Source organism: Typopeltis vanoorti, chromosome 2, assembly GCF_054136105.1.
Source record: "Typopeltis vanoorti isolate ZY-2024b chromosome 2, IOZ_Tvanoo_1.0, whole genome shotgun sequence".
Lineage (NCBI taxonomy): Eukaryota > Metazoa > Arthropoda > Arachnida > Uropygi > Thelyphonidae > Typopeltis > Typopeltis vanoorti.
Genome location: NC_143550.1, coordinates 186,025,106 through 186,040,379, shown reverse-complemented (window position 1 = coordinate 186,040,379; position 15,274 = coordinate 186,025,106). Strand labels below are relative to the sequence as shown.

Sequence of the window (15,274 nt, the reverse complement as noted above, 5' to 3'; positions counted from 1 at the left end):
GCATAAGGCTCTTATCCCACTCAATGTGATGGTTAGTAGAGGCAAAGTGGCATGAAAGGCCTGAAATGTCTTGTCTGTTATTTCTGACATATCCTATGTGTTCTTTCTTTCTCGTTTCAAAAGAGGTCTGACCTACGTAACTAATACCACATGAGCAAGGTATATTATATACTCCAGAGTACTTGTAGAAGTACTCTGGAGTATATAATATAATCAACACTATTCTGAAATTTTTAAGATCACCGAAAGATCCTCATCCATTCTACAAGTACTCTGGAGTATATAATATACCTTGCTCATGTGGTATTAGTTACGTAGGTCAGACCTCTTTTGAAACGAGAAAGAAAGAACACATAGGCTATGTCAGAAATAACAGACAAGACATTTCAGGCCTTTCATGCCACTTTGCCTCTACTAACCATCACATTGAGTGGGATAAGAGCTTTCTGCCATACATAGAAGATAACTACCATTCAAGAACCTTTAAAGAAGCAGCTACAGTCGCCCGTAAAACTGAAAACCTAAACAAGAATCAAGGTCTAATTTTACCAGAAATTTGGAAAACTTTTATCAGATCATTAAACATCAAAGAAATGAACTTTCATGACAATTACGTAATGAGCCATAACGAATAAATCACGTTAACGAGACACGCACATTGTCACGCACAATACCAATTTTTTGTATGAATTAGAACCATCAGTTATAACCTAGTCTGTAACCTTCATTTTAGCTTACTAGTTTGTATTCCCTGAGGAGGCCAATAGAAAAAGATTGGCGAAACATGTAGGAGGATAAAATAAAACTACTTGACAAAGATTATAAAAAAAGTGAAATAGTCAAAAGAATGGGAAATTGTTGAATGGGAAAAATGTCAGCAATGCTTGGGAATCTTTGAAAAAATGCATAAATGAATTGCTATCTGAATTTATCCCTAGTGTTCTAAGAATAAGGAGGTCGAGATTGAAATGGGTGTGCAACGTTATTAAGCAAGAGATCCCCAAGAAGAAGATGATGTGGAAAGAATATCGTGAGAACAAGAGTGAAATGAGTTGAAATAATAAAGCTCAGACGAGAAAAGTAACCAGTGTTGTGCGGAAAGCTGAATCGGTGTATGAAAAGAAATTGCCCATGCAGGCTAAAGGCAATTCAAAGGAATTTTATCATCACGAATCACTTAAAAGAGAGAATGAATATGAAAGAATAACTTTATTGAATGCTGATGGTACTGTAGTGTTGAAAGTTAAAGAGATTGTTTAGTTAATGAGTGCCCACTTTGCAGATATATCAACCAGGTGTATGTAACATGGGGCGCAGTGCTGCTGCTGTGTCCGATGAAGAGTTAGAGGTTCATGAAAATGAGGTTGAAGTGCTGTTGCATAACCTGGATAAGAATTTGGCAATAGGGACAGATTTCCCAGCACATGTGCTAAAATATGTTCAGCCGAATTGATTAGTAACTTGACATGTTGTATAACTTATGTCTCAGCTCAGCAATGATACCACAGGAATGGAAGGAATATATGATAGTTCCAAGGGTGATGCAAAAACTGATGTGCTTAACTACATACTATCAGTATCTCTGGTGTGGTAATGAATGTTTTAGAGAAGTTGGTAAGATCTCGTATACAGAACTCGGTAGATAGACAAGCTATACTTCGCTTGGAACATCATGAGCCTATTAAGCGAAGACCGTGTTTCAGCAATTTGCTCAAGCTTTATAACAACGTTAGGGTTGAGTTAGATAAAGGGAATGGATACAACATGATGCTGTTGGATTTGCCTAAGGTTACCGAATGAACGGCTGTTTCATAATCTAGAGAATATGGTGTTTGAAATATAAACTCTTCACTTGGATCAGGGGATGGTTGACAGACAGATAACAAAAAGTAACATACAGTGGGTGTGAATCTTTCACACCCACTGTAACACGGGAGAGAACACGGGGCCACAAACAGAAGCTAAGTTTGTTCACAGTCAAGAAAGGGATAAGAGTTAGGTTTTTCTCCCAGAGAGCAGGGAGTAAGTGGAACAGTTTGCCCTTAGGGGTAGTGAGTGCAACTAGTGTGAATGAATGTAAGGGAAGGTATGAGAGACAGCTGGTTTGAGTGATGTAATATATAGCATCCCTCGACGAATCCCTGACTCCTTGGAGGTCTCTAAAATGATAATTTTATATATATTTTGCTCGCAGTTTCAGTTTATTTAAACCATCTTGCAGGATATCTACAGCACCTTCATGAACTTTTGGTCTCCACAGTTTGCATCTTCAGAAAATATGTTACCCCTGAAATCATTCCCTATTAGTATACAAATGAATACTAATTGCTGTAGTACACAGTCCCGAGGCACTCCTCTAGTCTTCCTTTCTCCTTGATTCCACTGTAGTCTACCCTAGACTAATCTTTCATTTCTGTTTGTTAGCTTCATCCATCCATTCCCATTTGCTCCAACCAGTTTAATAGTTTGCCGTGTAGTATACATTCATTCCTTTACAAAATCCAGCACTGTTATTTTATCTAATTCCGATCTACGTTAAATAAAATATGAGTAAATTAACAAAGTTTCGTCTACCTTTCACAAACCGTGGGGTTCTCCATACAGTATCTTTTCCCTATTCCCTTTCTTTAATAAAAATTCAGGATTGGGGGTGAAAAGAATACATTAACCAATTTATTGATTAAAGTATTAAACTTCGTGAGATACCATTTGGTGCTAATTTGTCACTTCTGTATCGGGAGCACCGTTATGTAATGGTACCATCTTTCCACTCACTTGGAACTTTGCCTTTCGAACTTTAAATTCGTGGCTTCAGCCAGACGGCCGCGCATAATAAGTTACGAACTCCGAAATACGAAAGAAAAAAAAAACACTATTGACGATCACTGGCCAGCAGCATTCTTAAGTAGTTGCCTAGAACAAGTGGTGATATGTGACAAAGGAATTTGCATATACGCTGGACAAGTGACGTTTACGTACATCCGTAAGCTGTCGAATTCAGTGGTCAGGATGTGTACCGAAACCTTTCATGAGTGGGACCTAGATATGAGAAGAAAATCAGCTAACGCCTTTTACCCCCTTATAAAGAGCAGGCGAAGACATTTTACTTAATCCAATAATAATAATAATAATAATAATAATAATAATAATAATAATAATAATAATAATAAATTCGTCTATAAATCAGAAAAGGAACTTTTACAGACAATTTCCCACTTGCAATAAGCACGATGGTGATCTCACACATGCAGATGAAATCCATCTCTCCTAGGCATATTTAAGAGCATCTCCAAGCTCATAGTGATATTGCAACCCTTGTTGATTGGAGGACGAACGTTATGCCCACTACCAACCGAGCTCACATTTCGATTAACACGTTACACAGTACAACAGAACAGGAAGGTTCAAAACGTACAAGAGAATCGCCAAATGGACAACTTTTTATATGTTGTCCATTTGTAGATGGACTTTGTTTTATAATTTAACTCACATGAATAAAGAAATAAAAAAATATAAAAATACAAACAATAGATTTAGAAAAATGGGTGACCTATTTCCAAAATCTCTGGACAGATGAGAACAATGAATTAAAATTTTATAAGACAAAGAATGACCTAATAGAAAATATCACAATGTTAGAACTGAAAAATATAATAAAGAAGATGAAAAATAGGAAAACGCCAGGAGAAGACAATATAAATATAGAACTATACAAAAATGCAGGTGAAAAATTTAATGAAAGACTTTTGAAATTTTTTAATATGGTTTGGATGTCCGGAAAAACCCCTAACTCTTGGATAAAAGCACTGGTTATCCCAATCTATAAAAAAGGTAATAAAGACAATTGCAATAATTATAGGGGAATTAGCCTGCTGAATACAGGATATAAAATATATGCAGGAATATTAAAAGAGAAACTAAGCAGCATTGTAGAAAACAAATTACTAGAAGAACAAAATGGCTTCCGAAAAGGCCGATCCTGCAGAGATCCAATTTTTACTTTAAAATTATTAATAGAAAAGAGAAGAGAATTTCAAAAAGAAACACATATGGCGTTTATTGATTATGAAAAAGCGTTTGACAAAATTAGTCGACAAAAATTGTTTAAAATATTAACCAATTTAAATATACCAAACCAACTTTTACAATCTATTCAAGAAATATATACAGGAAATAAAATAGCAGTTAAATTAGAACACACCTCAGAATGGAAAGATATATCAAGAGGAGTACGACAAGGATGTACCCTCTCACCTCTGCTTTTCAATATATATATATATATAAATGAAATATTAACAATCTGGAAACAGCATAACCCATTTGGTATACAAATGACCCCGCAAATGAAGATAGATACACTACTATTTGCAGATGATCAAATAGTATTAGCTACATCATAAGATGACTTACAAAGATCATTAAAATCATTAAATGATATCTCAAAGCAATATAATATGACAATATCCAAAGAAAAAACAAAAATAATGGCATTCAAAGGAGAAAACCCAATAAGAAGTAAAATAGTGATAGATAATAAAATACTACAACAAGTAAACACTTTCAGATACTTGGGATGTGATCTATCATACGAAGAAGAAAAAGACACAGGCACTAAAATATCAAACTTTGTCAAAGTAAATGGCATAATAAATAGTATATTTAAGCCATCCCTGGTACAGAAACACACTAGAATCAGACTATATAATGTCTTGTCAACATGATGTATGTAACATGGCATAATACCCAACTCTACTATACGGAAGCGAAACATGGACCATGAAAAGGAAAGATGAAAAACGAATTCAAACAGCAGAAATGAAGTTCCTCAGAAAAACAGCTGGATATACCAAGTGGGACCACAAAACAAATGAAGAAATCTTACAATCCCTAAAAATCAAACCAATTAATTACTACATAAGACAGTATAAACAAAAATGGCTAGAACATTTAAATCGAATGGACAACAGCAGATTACCAAAAATATTATACAGATACAAAAAAAGTGGAAAAAGAAGAATCGGAAGACCAAGAAAGAGATGTGAGACCGGAACAGGCCACATGGCCTATATTCCATGATAGGAAGAAGAAGAGAAGAAGACTCAGATGATTATAATTTCTTTTGTAATCATTGCACAAAGGGTAGTGAAAACGAGGACCTTGTTAAAGATCCAGATTGGGTCTCTGAGTAGGGTCTCTGCTTATGTAAGTTAAAATAAATAGCAAATAAAATTTTTTAAAATATTAAAAATATATTTAAAAAAATAATAAAACTCCTTATTAACCCTCCCACGGTGCTAATGTGCTGTAGGTTTACAACATTTTCAACACATTCGAAAACAATTAAAAGTGATATCTGTAAATAGTTGGTTGTTTGTAACGCAACATTAATTTGCGATTCCCACCAGGGAGAGTTTATAAACTTGTAGAATATTAGTAGGAGCCTCTCGAATCGAACCCAGGTCGGAAAGGCCTGGGTTCGATTCCCCTCAGTTGACGTGAGGAATCCGTATCTGGTCTCTTTCGACTAACGGTGAGTTAACCGGTCTCATACGGTGGTGGAGTGTTTTTCTCCCACTAACTTGGGTTTTTCATTCCTCAAAATAGGGAAAGCGGTCCCCTGAATACACACGGCTACACTCATAAAGACTTATGGCATGGAGGCAACAGGAAACCACCTTACGTGACTATCTCCCTAGTAATCAGCTGCAACCTTTTCAAAGAGAGGAGGCCGCAGAAGTAGGATGAGTAGAATTAGGTGGGGTAAAAGTTTAATTCATTATTTTTTACATTGAACATCAAACTGAACAAACCGCAAACTAAAAGAATGATTGGGGAGATAAAGAGTTAAGAATTTTCAAAGACTGAACAAAGAATGAAGAATTTTCCTCAAAATACGAAATATAAGCACGTGCTGTTATCTTTATGAAAACGAATATATTTTTAATTACTAATTATATGAAGAGCAAAGGCTTCAATTCAGCGACATTAACTTATTTAAGTTCAGGGATATTACATCCCATATTGTTTCTTAGCCGAATAAGAAACTCAAAGAGTTTCTTATTCGGCTAAGAAACAATATGGGATGTAATATCCCTTAACTTGAATATATTTTTGTTATTTTTTAATAAACTTTAAGAGAGAGAGAGAGGGGGGTGGTGTTCTTGCGAAAAATGCTACCGGCTTCAGGCATGAACAGTTGAAATTTCTCTCGCCAGATGGCATTCAAATAATTACCCAATATGCAGGTTACTTATGCTCACTTGCTAGCAGTGCACTAATCACTGTTCTTATCCTATTGTGCTAATTAGGCACTCGAGTGTTGAAGCCCATCAATGCCAACCGTTTCAAAATTTCCGCTGCTTCTTCCCTACGAATTCCAAATAGACTTACGTTGGTGGTGTCCTTCATCGCAGTGAAGCTTCTCACGTACACATTGACCTTCACCAAGACTGGATTTTCTGAAATGAGAAGGAAGAACAGGAAGTTACGCTTTAATTCATTCAAAACTATGAAAGATTATTTTTAAGTATCTTTCGTATTACGTTTTAAGTTAAGTAATCCTATATGTCACGATATATAATCTGAAATAAATATTCACAGTTAAAAGAAAAGACGTACGAGAATGCTTATGAGGAAACATTTTAGACGAATGAGAAATCAGAAAGACATTCTTGAAAGTTTAAGGCTTCTGATACAGCGCGCGCAAAGGCAAAAGATATATGACAAACAGTAGATGAATTTTATGTTGTTATTATTTCTTCAGGAAATAAATCGTGATCACTGCTATTTGCAGTGATCACGATTATTCCTTTCAGTTACTTTATCTTTAAAGACATGCATTTTGTAATATTCTTTATGAAAAAAATTACGTTCAAGTCATATTATTGTGGGTAGTTTTTTACTGCTTAGCTATGAGAAGACAGTGACTTATATTTCGTTTGGAACTAAACCTAGTGCGATATGTGAACAAAAATCTTTCAGAAGCCTGCTTGAAAACTGCGAACCTAAAAGTTCGATGTCGTTTCAACTCCGAAAACGTTTCTTATAAAAATAAATAAATAAAATAAATAATCGGGTTTAAGTCTCCTAGCATCGGATAACATAAAAAATTAAGTAGTACTAAAATCTTAAAATAACCTTAAGAAAGTACTGACCAACTTTTTTTTAAGGAATTGAATATGAACATTAAATTCAAAACAATTAAGAAAGAAACTCACTTCCCATTTCAGGCCCCTCTGGCCGCATTCTTTTATCGTACTTTTCAGGTGACAGGATGGAGTCGAGGGCATTCTTTTGCAGAACTAAGACACTCTCTGCAGACCTAAAACACAAATTTGTTTTGTTAATGTTTTTATTTTCCCATTGGCTTTTTTTAATCAAACTCCACAGAAAACAACAAACCAGATCACACAGCAGCACATGCCAAAAGTGGGCAACGAGAAAAAAGGAATCTGTTAATAACGCGTTCCTATATGGAGGGTTGTCTTCATTGGGGGAATCGAAATGGCGAAGATTATTTCACAGGACAGTGTTTCTCCGAAATGAAGGAAAAGAATGAGAAGTTGGTTAGGCGAGTCCAGAGCTGAACCTGACGTGGATATTAAACAGCAGCTGCCCATCTGCATACATGATTCATGGAAAGTGGAGGAATGGTGGTTGTGACCAGTTTAGGGGAACAGCATCCCTGAAAATATCTTTTAAAAAAGGCAATGCAGAAACACAATGTCTGTGGACAAGTGATTTCAGGCAGTCAGTTAGAGGGTGGGGGGGGCATCTCTTCTCGATATATTCAACCGTTATGAGCGAGGGTTTTGGTGCTTCACCATAGATATAAGAAAATATTTTAAGGTCAGCAGATTTGGTTTTATAGAATGTAAGGAGTTGAACAGAAGATGTGTTGTTTATTAAAAAGAACGCCAAACTTCGTAAAGCTAAAGATGCTAAGACTCGGTGTTTATTTTGCCACGATAGGCTAGATTTGTAAGCCCACTCAAAACTGATCTTGGTTGAGGACGCCATTATCCTCAAACGTGAGGGTGAACAGGAGAAAAGCATGGCATTTCTTTACCGGCACTGAGAATGGGAAGAAGCGCGGTGTTTAAGGTATTCTTCAGGCCTTCTATCGATTATAGAAGGTCTGAAGTGTTGTTTTTGTCCTGTCACCTTTACTTTCTTCAATCAGTAAAGCTATGAATAAGATTTAGCTATTTCTGTAAAATATGGTGCTAGAAATAAAAGATGTCTTACCAGACTGTTATTGGTAGAAGTACTGACACGCAGCAGAACAGGACTCCGTTCAGCAAGATCTTCATGGCTGTAATGGATTCGATCGTCCTGAAATTGAAATTAAATTGGTCTGGAACGCATTTATTTGCGAAGTGGCAAAATTTCAAATGCAACAGCATGCACGAAAGCTGTAGGCAGAAAATGGCAAGTGAACTAATGATAACGAAGAATTAGTTATTACAGTGCTCTACAAATGCAAGAAAGTGCTGAACCCTGCACTCTTAAGTCCTCAATGTTCACAAGAGGGTTGTATTTAAAATTCCACCAACCAGTATGTTTTAAATTAAAGTGGTTTTAAATGTTTTTGCTTGGCATTATGAGTGAGAACTTGCTAACAACACTTCTTGCGATGAGCATAAAAGTGGAAGAATTGAGATGGTTTTCGAAGGTTCTGATTATGTTGTATTCAACGGATGTCTGTTTCCTCATCTGCACTTCACTACTTTCATAGATTTTTGTTATCACTCAGCGAATGTTTTATCTTTTTTTTTTTTTTTTTTTTACTTTTACTGTTCTGTGCTTTATCTTTTTTTTTTTTAATGTGCAGTGCATTGATGAACCAACGATTAGTTCAATTCCTACTGGCGCTAGCAAATAGCATTATGCTATTTATAATGGCATCCATAACTTAAGTTTCGAGGATATAATTTAGAAGTGTCTTAATCATTGTACAAAATATATCCCAAGTTGTCCCTTCTAATTGCAAATTAACACTAAAAGGCTGGACGGACGATGCAGTCCCATTTCATTGTTTCCCATCAAATAATTATATATGCGCCCAATGCAAGGGCCCTTGGCCAGGAATTACCAGAGATGACACTACCTACAGTTAGAGTGATAGAGAGAGACGCAGCCGAGCTGCTTATTATTATTATTATTATTATTATTATTATTAATTTCTTATTCCCTTCTCAGATGAGACGTGCAGCATCTCACAGAATCCTACAAGAAAATCTACATTTCATGCTTCAAGTTCTGACGATGTTCATGTTCACAATTGACAACATGAATCATTTTGCCAAACTACCATGCAAATAAAATAATGTCACATTCTACTTGATGTGCAAAGACATCATAAAGGGCAAGATCTGAATCAGGAAAATTAAATCTTAATGTAGCTACCAAACGGGTAAAAATACGAATCATAAAGCTGAAAAAGACGATACGATAAAACGTCTCATGAAAAAATGTAGATTAGGACTCAAGGGCTTAACTGGTGTTAGAAGAATGATGCCGATGACATACCGATTGGAGTGTTTTTTCTAGAGTGGGAGAGAGAGAGAGGGGGGGGGGGGGCTATTGAGCAATAAACGATAGATACTGGAAAGTTAAGATGAAATGCAATACACAATACAAATGACATGGATGCGTGTGTGTGTGTGTGTGTGTGTGTGTGTGTGTGTGTGTGTGTGTGTGTGTGTGTGTGTGTGTGTGTGTGTGTGTGTGTGTGTGTGTGTGTGTGTGTGTGTGTGTGTGTGCGTGCACTATAAGCCAGCACGCTCTGTAAATTTTTGACGCATTTGTCACATTTGCAGGCGCGTGATACAGTTCTTTGGGTAAAGTGACCTTGACACAAACATCCTTAGAGTGCTTGCTAAAAGAGCGGAAAAAATTACAACGAAATACTTCTCTTTCGCTTGCTGAATTGCTGAGTTACAATTGCTGAATTACATATAATTCAGCAATTGTAATTCTGCAAGCGAAAGAGGAGTCAACTTGACCTTCATTCTTTCAGAGTGGATAAAAGTCTGTTGATGAAGGAGTTTTATTGGTAAAACATTCGAAATGTTAATAGTATATTTTCGCTAAAAGCACGCAAAGACGTGTCGTACAGCACTTAAACGAAGAACGGCTGTAGGGTCATCCGCTGTAATAATGAAAATCAACCGCAATGGCCGGGAGAAAGAAATTCACCTCCTTAATGCTGTCTCAAATCAGACCCTTATTTCATGTTTTCGCATATTCTTCACAATGTCTCCAGAATATTTGTTATTTCTTTTTTTAAGAAATAACCTTAGAGCCTCTGTATTTTTTTAACTCTGTTTGGTTGAAAGAATAATCAGCAGTAACATTTATAATTCCTTTGAGAGTTGTGGACCATAGATATTTCATTAGAAATTATTCGTAATTATCATAATTGAAATTGTCTTTATAAATAACTATAAAGATTAATTACTCTAATGAAAGAGAGAAAAAATTAATGGTAGATACGTTTCTATTAGTCTAAAAATTGTTTCACATATCGCAATGGAAAGATTATTCTTAATTCTTCATAATTCTCCCTGGAGATGGCGCTAGTTGCACTGAAATTATTCTATGTGGGTAATCGGGAACTGCCCAATGTCAGTTAATGGGAAGTGAAATCTAAAAAGCACTGCTATGAAGTGATAAAAAATTCTCAGCCTCTGGCAGCGATGACGGCGCAGTCCAAACGGATATCTAATTTAGATCTGTAATCTAACTTTTGCAACTCTTCCTGGGCATCTGCTTCAAGCATATGAGTGAAGGCATTTTCGTTCATTTCTCTTTGAAATATATTTATTTGTGAATGACACAGCAATAGAATTCCAAAGGCAATCACGGTGATCGCATTTAAAGTAGATTTGGAGCAAACGGACCGATTGCAATTCAAACTACAAGATGATTCATGCTATAGTTGAAGCAGTTGATCAAAAGATCTTTTTATCTTAATTTCAGTAATCTGAAAGAATTATACAAAATATGTAAAACGAGTTGGGATTCAAAAATGCAAGTTGCGCACACTGCAATGCAAGTGTACTAAGATAAACATAAGTTGCACTTTATTATTTCCCACAAAAATAAAATTATTTACGTTATAATCTGCATCACCGTGGTATTTCTGACGTCACTTCCGTTTCAAGAAATCATTTAAAATTCTTTTATAGATAAAGAGCTCTCTTAATATAATAAGAAACAAAATTCAGATAAAACGTTGCTCACATAAGGAACAAGTAAGTGTAAGTGAAGGAGTTTTTCTGAGGTGTGAGGGTGAATTTTCACTCTGCTCTTATTAGGAGAATTTTCCAAAGTGGTGCGTAATGAAACAGCAACAGTCTCCATCTCTGCTGAATCTCTGGAACAAGGAGATGGTCAAGTAGTTCATTCAACAAACATGATATCAACTAATAAATGTCTTGATTATATTTCGGTTCATCAGAAGTGCATAACAGTATTATTTCACAACAAAATGTCGCTTCGTATTTTCAACGGGAAATGACTGTTACAGAAACTATAAAAGATTCGTACGAATTTTGACCAGAGAGCTTACGGGAATACACTCGCCGGTATTTACGAGTTACCCTAGCGTGGACGTTATAGGAAACATGATCGCTGCCCAAGAGTCTATATATTCGCCTCCTATTGGTCCATTTTGATAAGGTTCCACTGGCCTGACAGCTGTTTCCAACTCAGAGACCAGTAAATTATCTAAGTAAAGCCCACTCTAAAATTAGGCCCCAGGCCACTCCCTATGGTGACCGAAAGATCGTCCAACTCAGCGTTGGTTCCACTCAGTGAGAGGCTCACCCCACCACTGAGCAGAACCACTCATACTCCAGGGAAAAGCATTCACCGACAAAACGCCACACGGGACATGCCGGAAAACACTTTCCCCGGAGACTCAAATTGCTCTCTCAGGAAAACCCCCGAAATCTAAGCTCACCTCACTGGGAGAAAAAATCGGGAAAAAACCTAAGAGAACATAAACTCTCATTCGGTACCAAGGAACTCGAAGTGTCGGAGAGGTGTATTTTTCGTAAGCGAACTCACGGTCGGTGCGTAAAGTATTTATTAAATAAAGAGCGAAAAAGCTTCATTTCGAAGATGCAAAATTAAATCCAGCATTATTTCAAAGCCGAATATAGAAACTATAAAAGTTTCGCACGAAATTTGACTAGAGAGCTTACGGGAATACACTCGCCGGAATTTGCGTAAGCTCGCTGGTCAAATTTGCATTTGAAATAACGTTGGATTTAATATCCACTTGATTGATATAATTTTGCATCGCCGAAATGAAGCGTTTTGGCTCTTTATTTTAGTAAATGACTGACATTTTACAAACATTGTAAACTTCACTGCGCGCCACAAATAAGGGATCTGGTTGCTGCTTCGTCTGTAGATGAGTCCTTCTCGCCTTTAACAGTTCTGAACGGGAACAATTTCATCTGAACGATCACTTACACAGGTGTCCCCCATTGAGAACTTTAGTAGTGGGTTTCATCCACAAGGACTGTTATCTAATTACAACGTGTCAATTATACTAAAGCGCTTGGTTAATGATTGGCATTACAAGGTGGAAAAAATAAAGAATTCTTCCTCTTCTTCGTCTTACATCTGAGACCTGTTGCGATGACGTTGACTGCAACCCCATCTACCCATCGTTTTCGTATTCTTCCAACTGGGGTTCTGGTATTTGGTTTCCATTTTGTTGATTCCTTTATTTTATTTTATTACATTTTTTGCATTATGTTCACTTTCTCTTTCCGTTCCTTTTCCGTTGCTATTTTCACTCATTCACTGGAAGCAAGCACATCAGTTCTTACAGTTCAATCAGGACATTTCTGATTTTATCAAATTTTGTTTTTCTGTGTTTTCCTAAGAGTTTATTTTTCTGTTTGTTTCTCGCTTACACATCACTGCCTGTCTTTGAATAGTTAACAAATAATTTTTAATAGTTAACTAAACTTAATTTTTAATAGTTCAGTAAACTGAATTAGTATTTTAATTCTTTCATAATTTAGTGCCTCATTTCATATTTCGTGTCTTCTTTCTGTTTTTGTTTTCTCTTTCTGGTTTTTCTTAAAATGCTTTTATTTGTCGTGATGTTATTTCTAAGTCTTCGTCCTCTTGACGTTTTCAGGTTAAGTTAATTTTTCTTGATTCTCATGCAGTTTAGTAAAATATCCTTCCCAACTCTGTTATTGAATTAAGGGTACGTTTATACTCTCGCATAATTTATTAAAAGAACTCAGATAATCAACACGGAAAAAAAAATTAATAATTTCTCGCTAGCGAGCAATGCTAGTGATTATCTCTGTTACTTAATGCACAATGCAATGTGCAGTTTAAATAGGACACAGCATACTTCATGTTTGTTAGACTCACAATTTTGTTTTTAATGTTAGAAAAACATTAAATTTTAGACAAAGCTCGCTTTTATTATTGTTATTATTATTATTATTATTATTATTATTATTATTATTATTAGCGCGCCTAGTAGAGTAGGATGATACCGCGGCCGGGATGCCCACAAGGGCACTGGACACCATCTTGTGTAACACACATATATTACTATTGGTTGTAGTGTATTTTTGTCTGTAATTTGAAGATTTCACTGGCCGGTTTTCCTGGTTGTGGGACCAAAAAAACAATCTGAGTTTCCGGAAGTGAAACTCTTCCACTTCCGTATGAGGCCTGCTAACACGTCTGCAGTTGAAAACCCTTGAGAAACGTTCTTCCAACCCTCGACTGGGTTCGAACCCAGGTCTTTCCCAAAGGTCTTCGACCGTACCGACTGAACTACGGATGTTGTTAACCTACAGTTAGAATGATCCGACTGCGTCCAGCAAGTGACAAATGGTTATTATTAGGACTTTTCAACTGAAGGCGAGTTAGTTGGGCTCACGAACGTGGCAGGAGAGTTTTTCTCCTACAAAACACACAAACCACTTACAGACAGCCTACTTGCCTAATTCGACTTGCATTTGATTTTAATCACTCACATAAATAATAAAAAACGAACTGAAATGTAAATAAAGAAATCATTTGATCGCCCACGAGTGGCGCGGGTGCATTTTGCCTCCCTTGCTCCTCAAACTCCAGAAACATTAAAAACGTCTTGAAAAATCGCCCACGATTATTGAAATCAGTGACACGTCACGGTTTTGTTACTTCCTCCAACCTGCAGCCGAAATCCAGTGGCGGATTTTAAAGAACACCTGAAAAGTAAAAATCTGATTTCCGCTTAAAAACTCAGATAAATTACTCAGTTTGATTTTACGCGTGGGCGTAGGAGAATTCTCCATTTCCTACTCCCTTCATCACAAGTAATTTTTTAAAAAAAGACGCAGAAAATCTTGCTTATTGTTACCATTACTTTATCTTGGATTCCAAAAGGAGACGTTTTACTAACTTCAGTTAAGACTAGTAAAGCCTTTTGAGGTGATTCAGGAATCGAACAAAAACAGTTTTGCCGGAACCTTCGCACCCAAACTAGCAGCAAGTGGGAGGGGGCGGGTATCTTAAGAAGAGTTTCCAGGGAAATAAACCCCCAAAACATTTTCCACGAAAGATATTCGAAACAGAAAACTCACCTGTTAATTCAGCGACAGTTCCTTCAGTGCTGTCCTCGGCCACGAAGGACGGATGCGGTGTCAGTTCATCCCTCTCGGTGGGCCAGTAATGAAGTGTCAGTTCAGTCGTACGTCTAGTTGACCTAGAGTGGCCACTCCGTGGGCGGAAAGATGCTAACAAGTGATAATTGCAGAAAATTGTGGGAATGTTCAGCCATTATCCCTGCACAGCCCGAAGGAAACAAGTGGGTGACGTCATGGAGATTGCGCGTCATTTTTGTCCTCTTCTGGCATCCTGCTGTCCTGTTTACTACACAGACATGCGTGATGACGATTCCCCTCCCTCCAACACCAAAGATCCTCGTGAGTCGAATAGCAAGGGGGGAATATCGCATGCTATTTGAGGTAACTCAAATAATTTCGTTATTCGCACTTCAGTTTTCTCTCTCTCTCTCTCTCTCTCACTCTCTGTATATATATATATATATATATATATATATATATATATATATATATATATATATATATATATATATATATATATATATATATATATATATCAATTTGTAGTATTAACTCAGTTTTGGGACATGTTCATATTTATATTTACTGATTATAACCGAGACTAGAATAACAATTAAGTTTATTCAAAACGCAACATGTTTCATCAGATTGTC

General features: G+C 36.4%; 1 protein-coding gene across 1 annotated transcript in view; it reads right to left on the bottom strand.

The window, feature by feature from the left end:
- LOC150109737 (glutamate-gated chloride channel-like) overlaps positions 1-14,702 on the bottom strand; it is a 32,873-nt gene extending 18,171 nt beyond the window's left edge. The window contains exons 1-4 of the mRNA XM_090409933.1: positions 14,619-14,702; positions 8,248-8,334; positions 7,218-7,321; positions 6,391-6,458 (exon numbers count right to left, since the gene is read on the bottom strand). Of these exons, the coding sequence (XP_090266059.1) occupies positions 6,391-6,458; positions 7,218-7,321; positions 8,248-8,312 (237 nt within the window). The 5' untranslated portion in view covers positions 8,313-8,334; positions 14,619-14,702. The remainder of the gene's footprint in view (positions 1-6,390; positions 6,459-7,217; positions 7,322-8,247; positions 8,335-14,618) is intronic.
- Between the last annotated feature and the right edge of the window lie 572 nt (positions 14,703-15,274).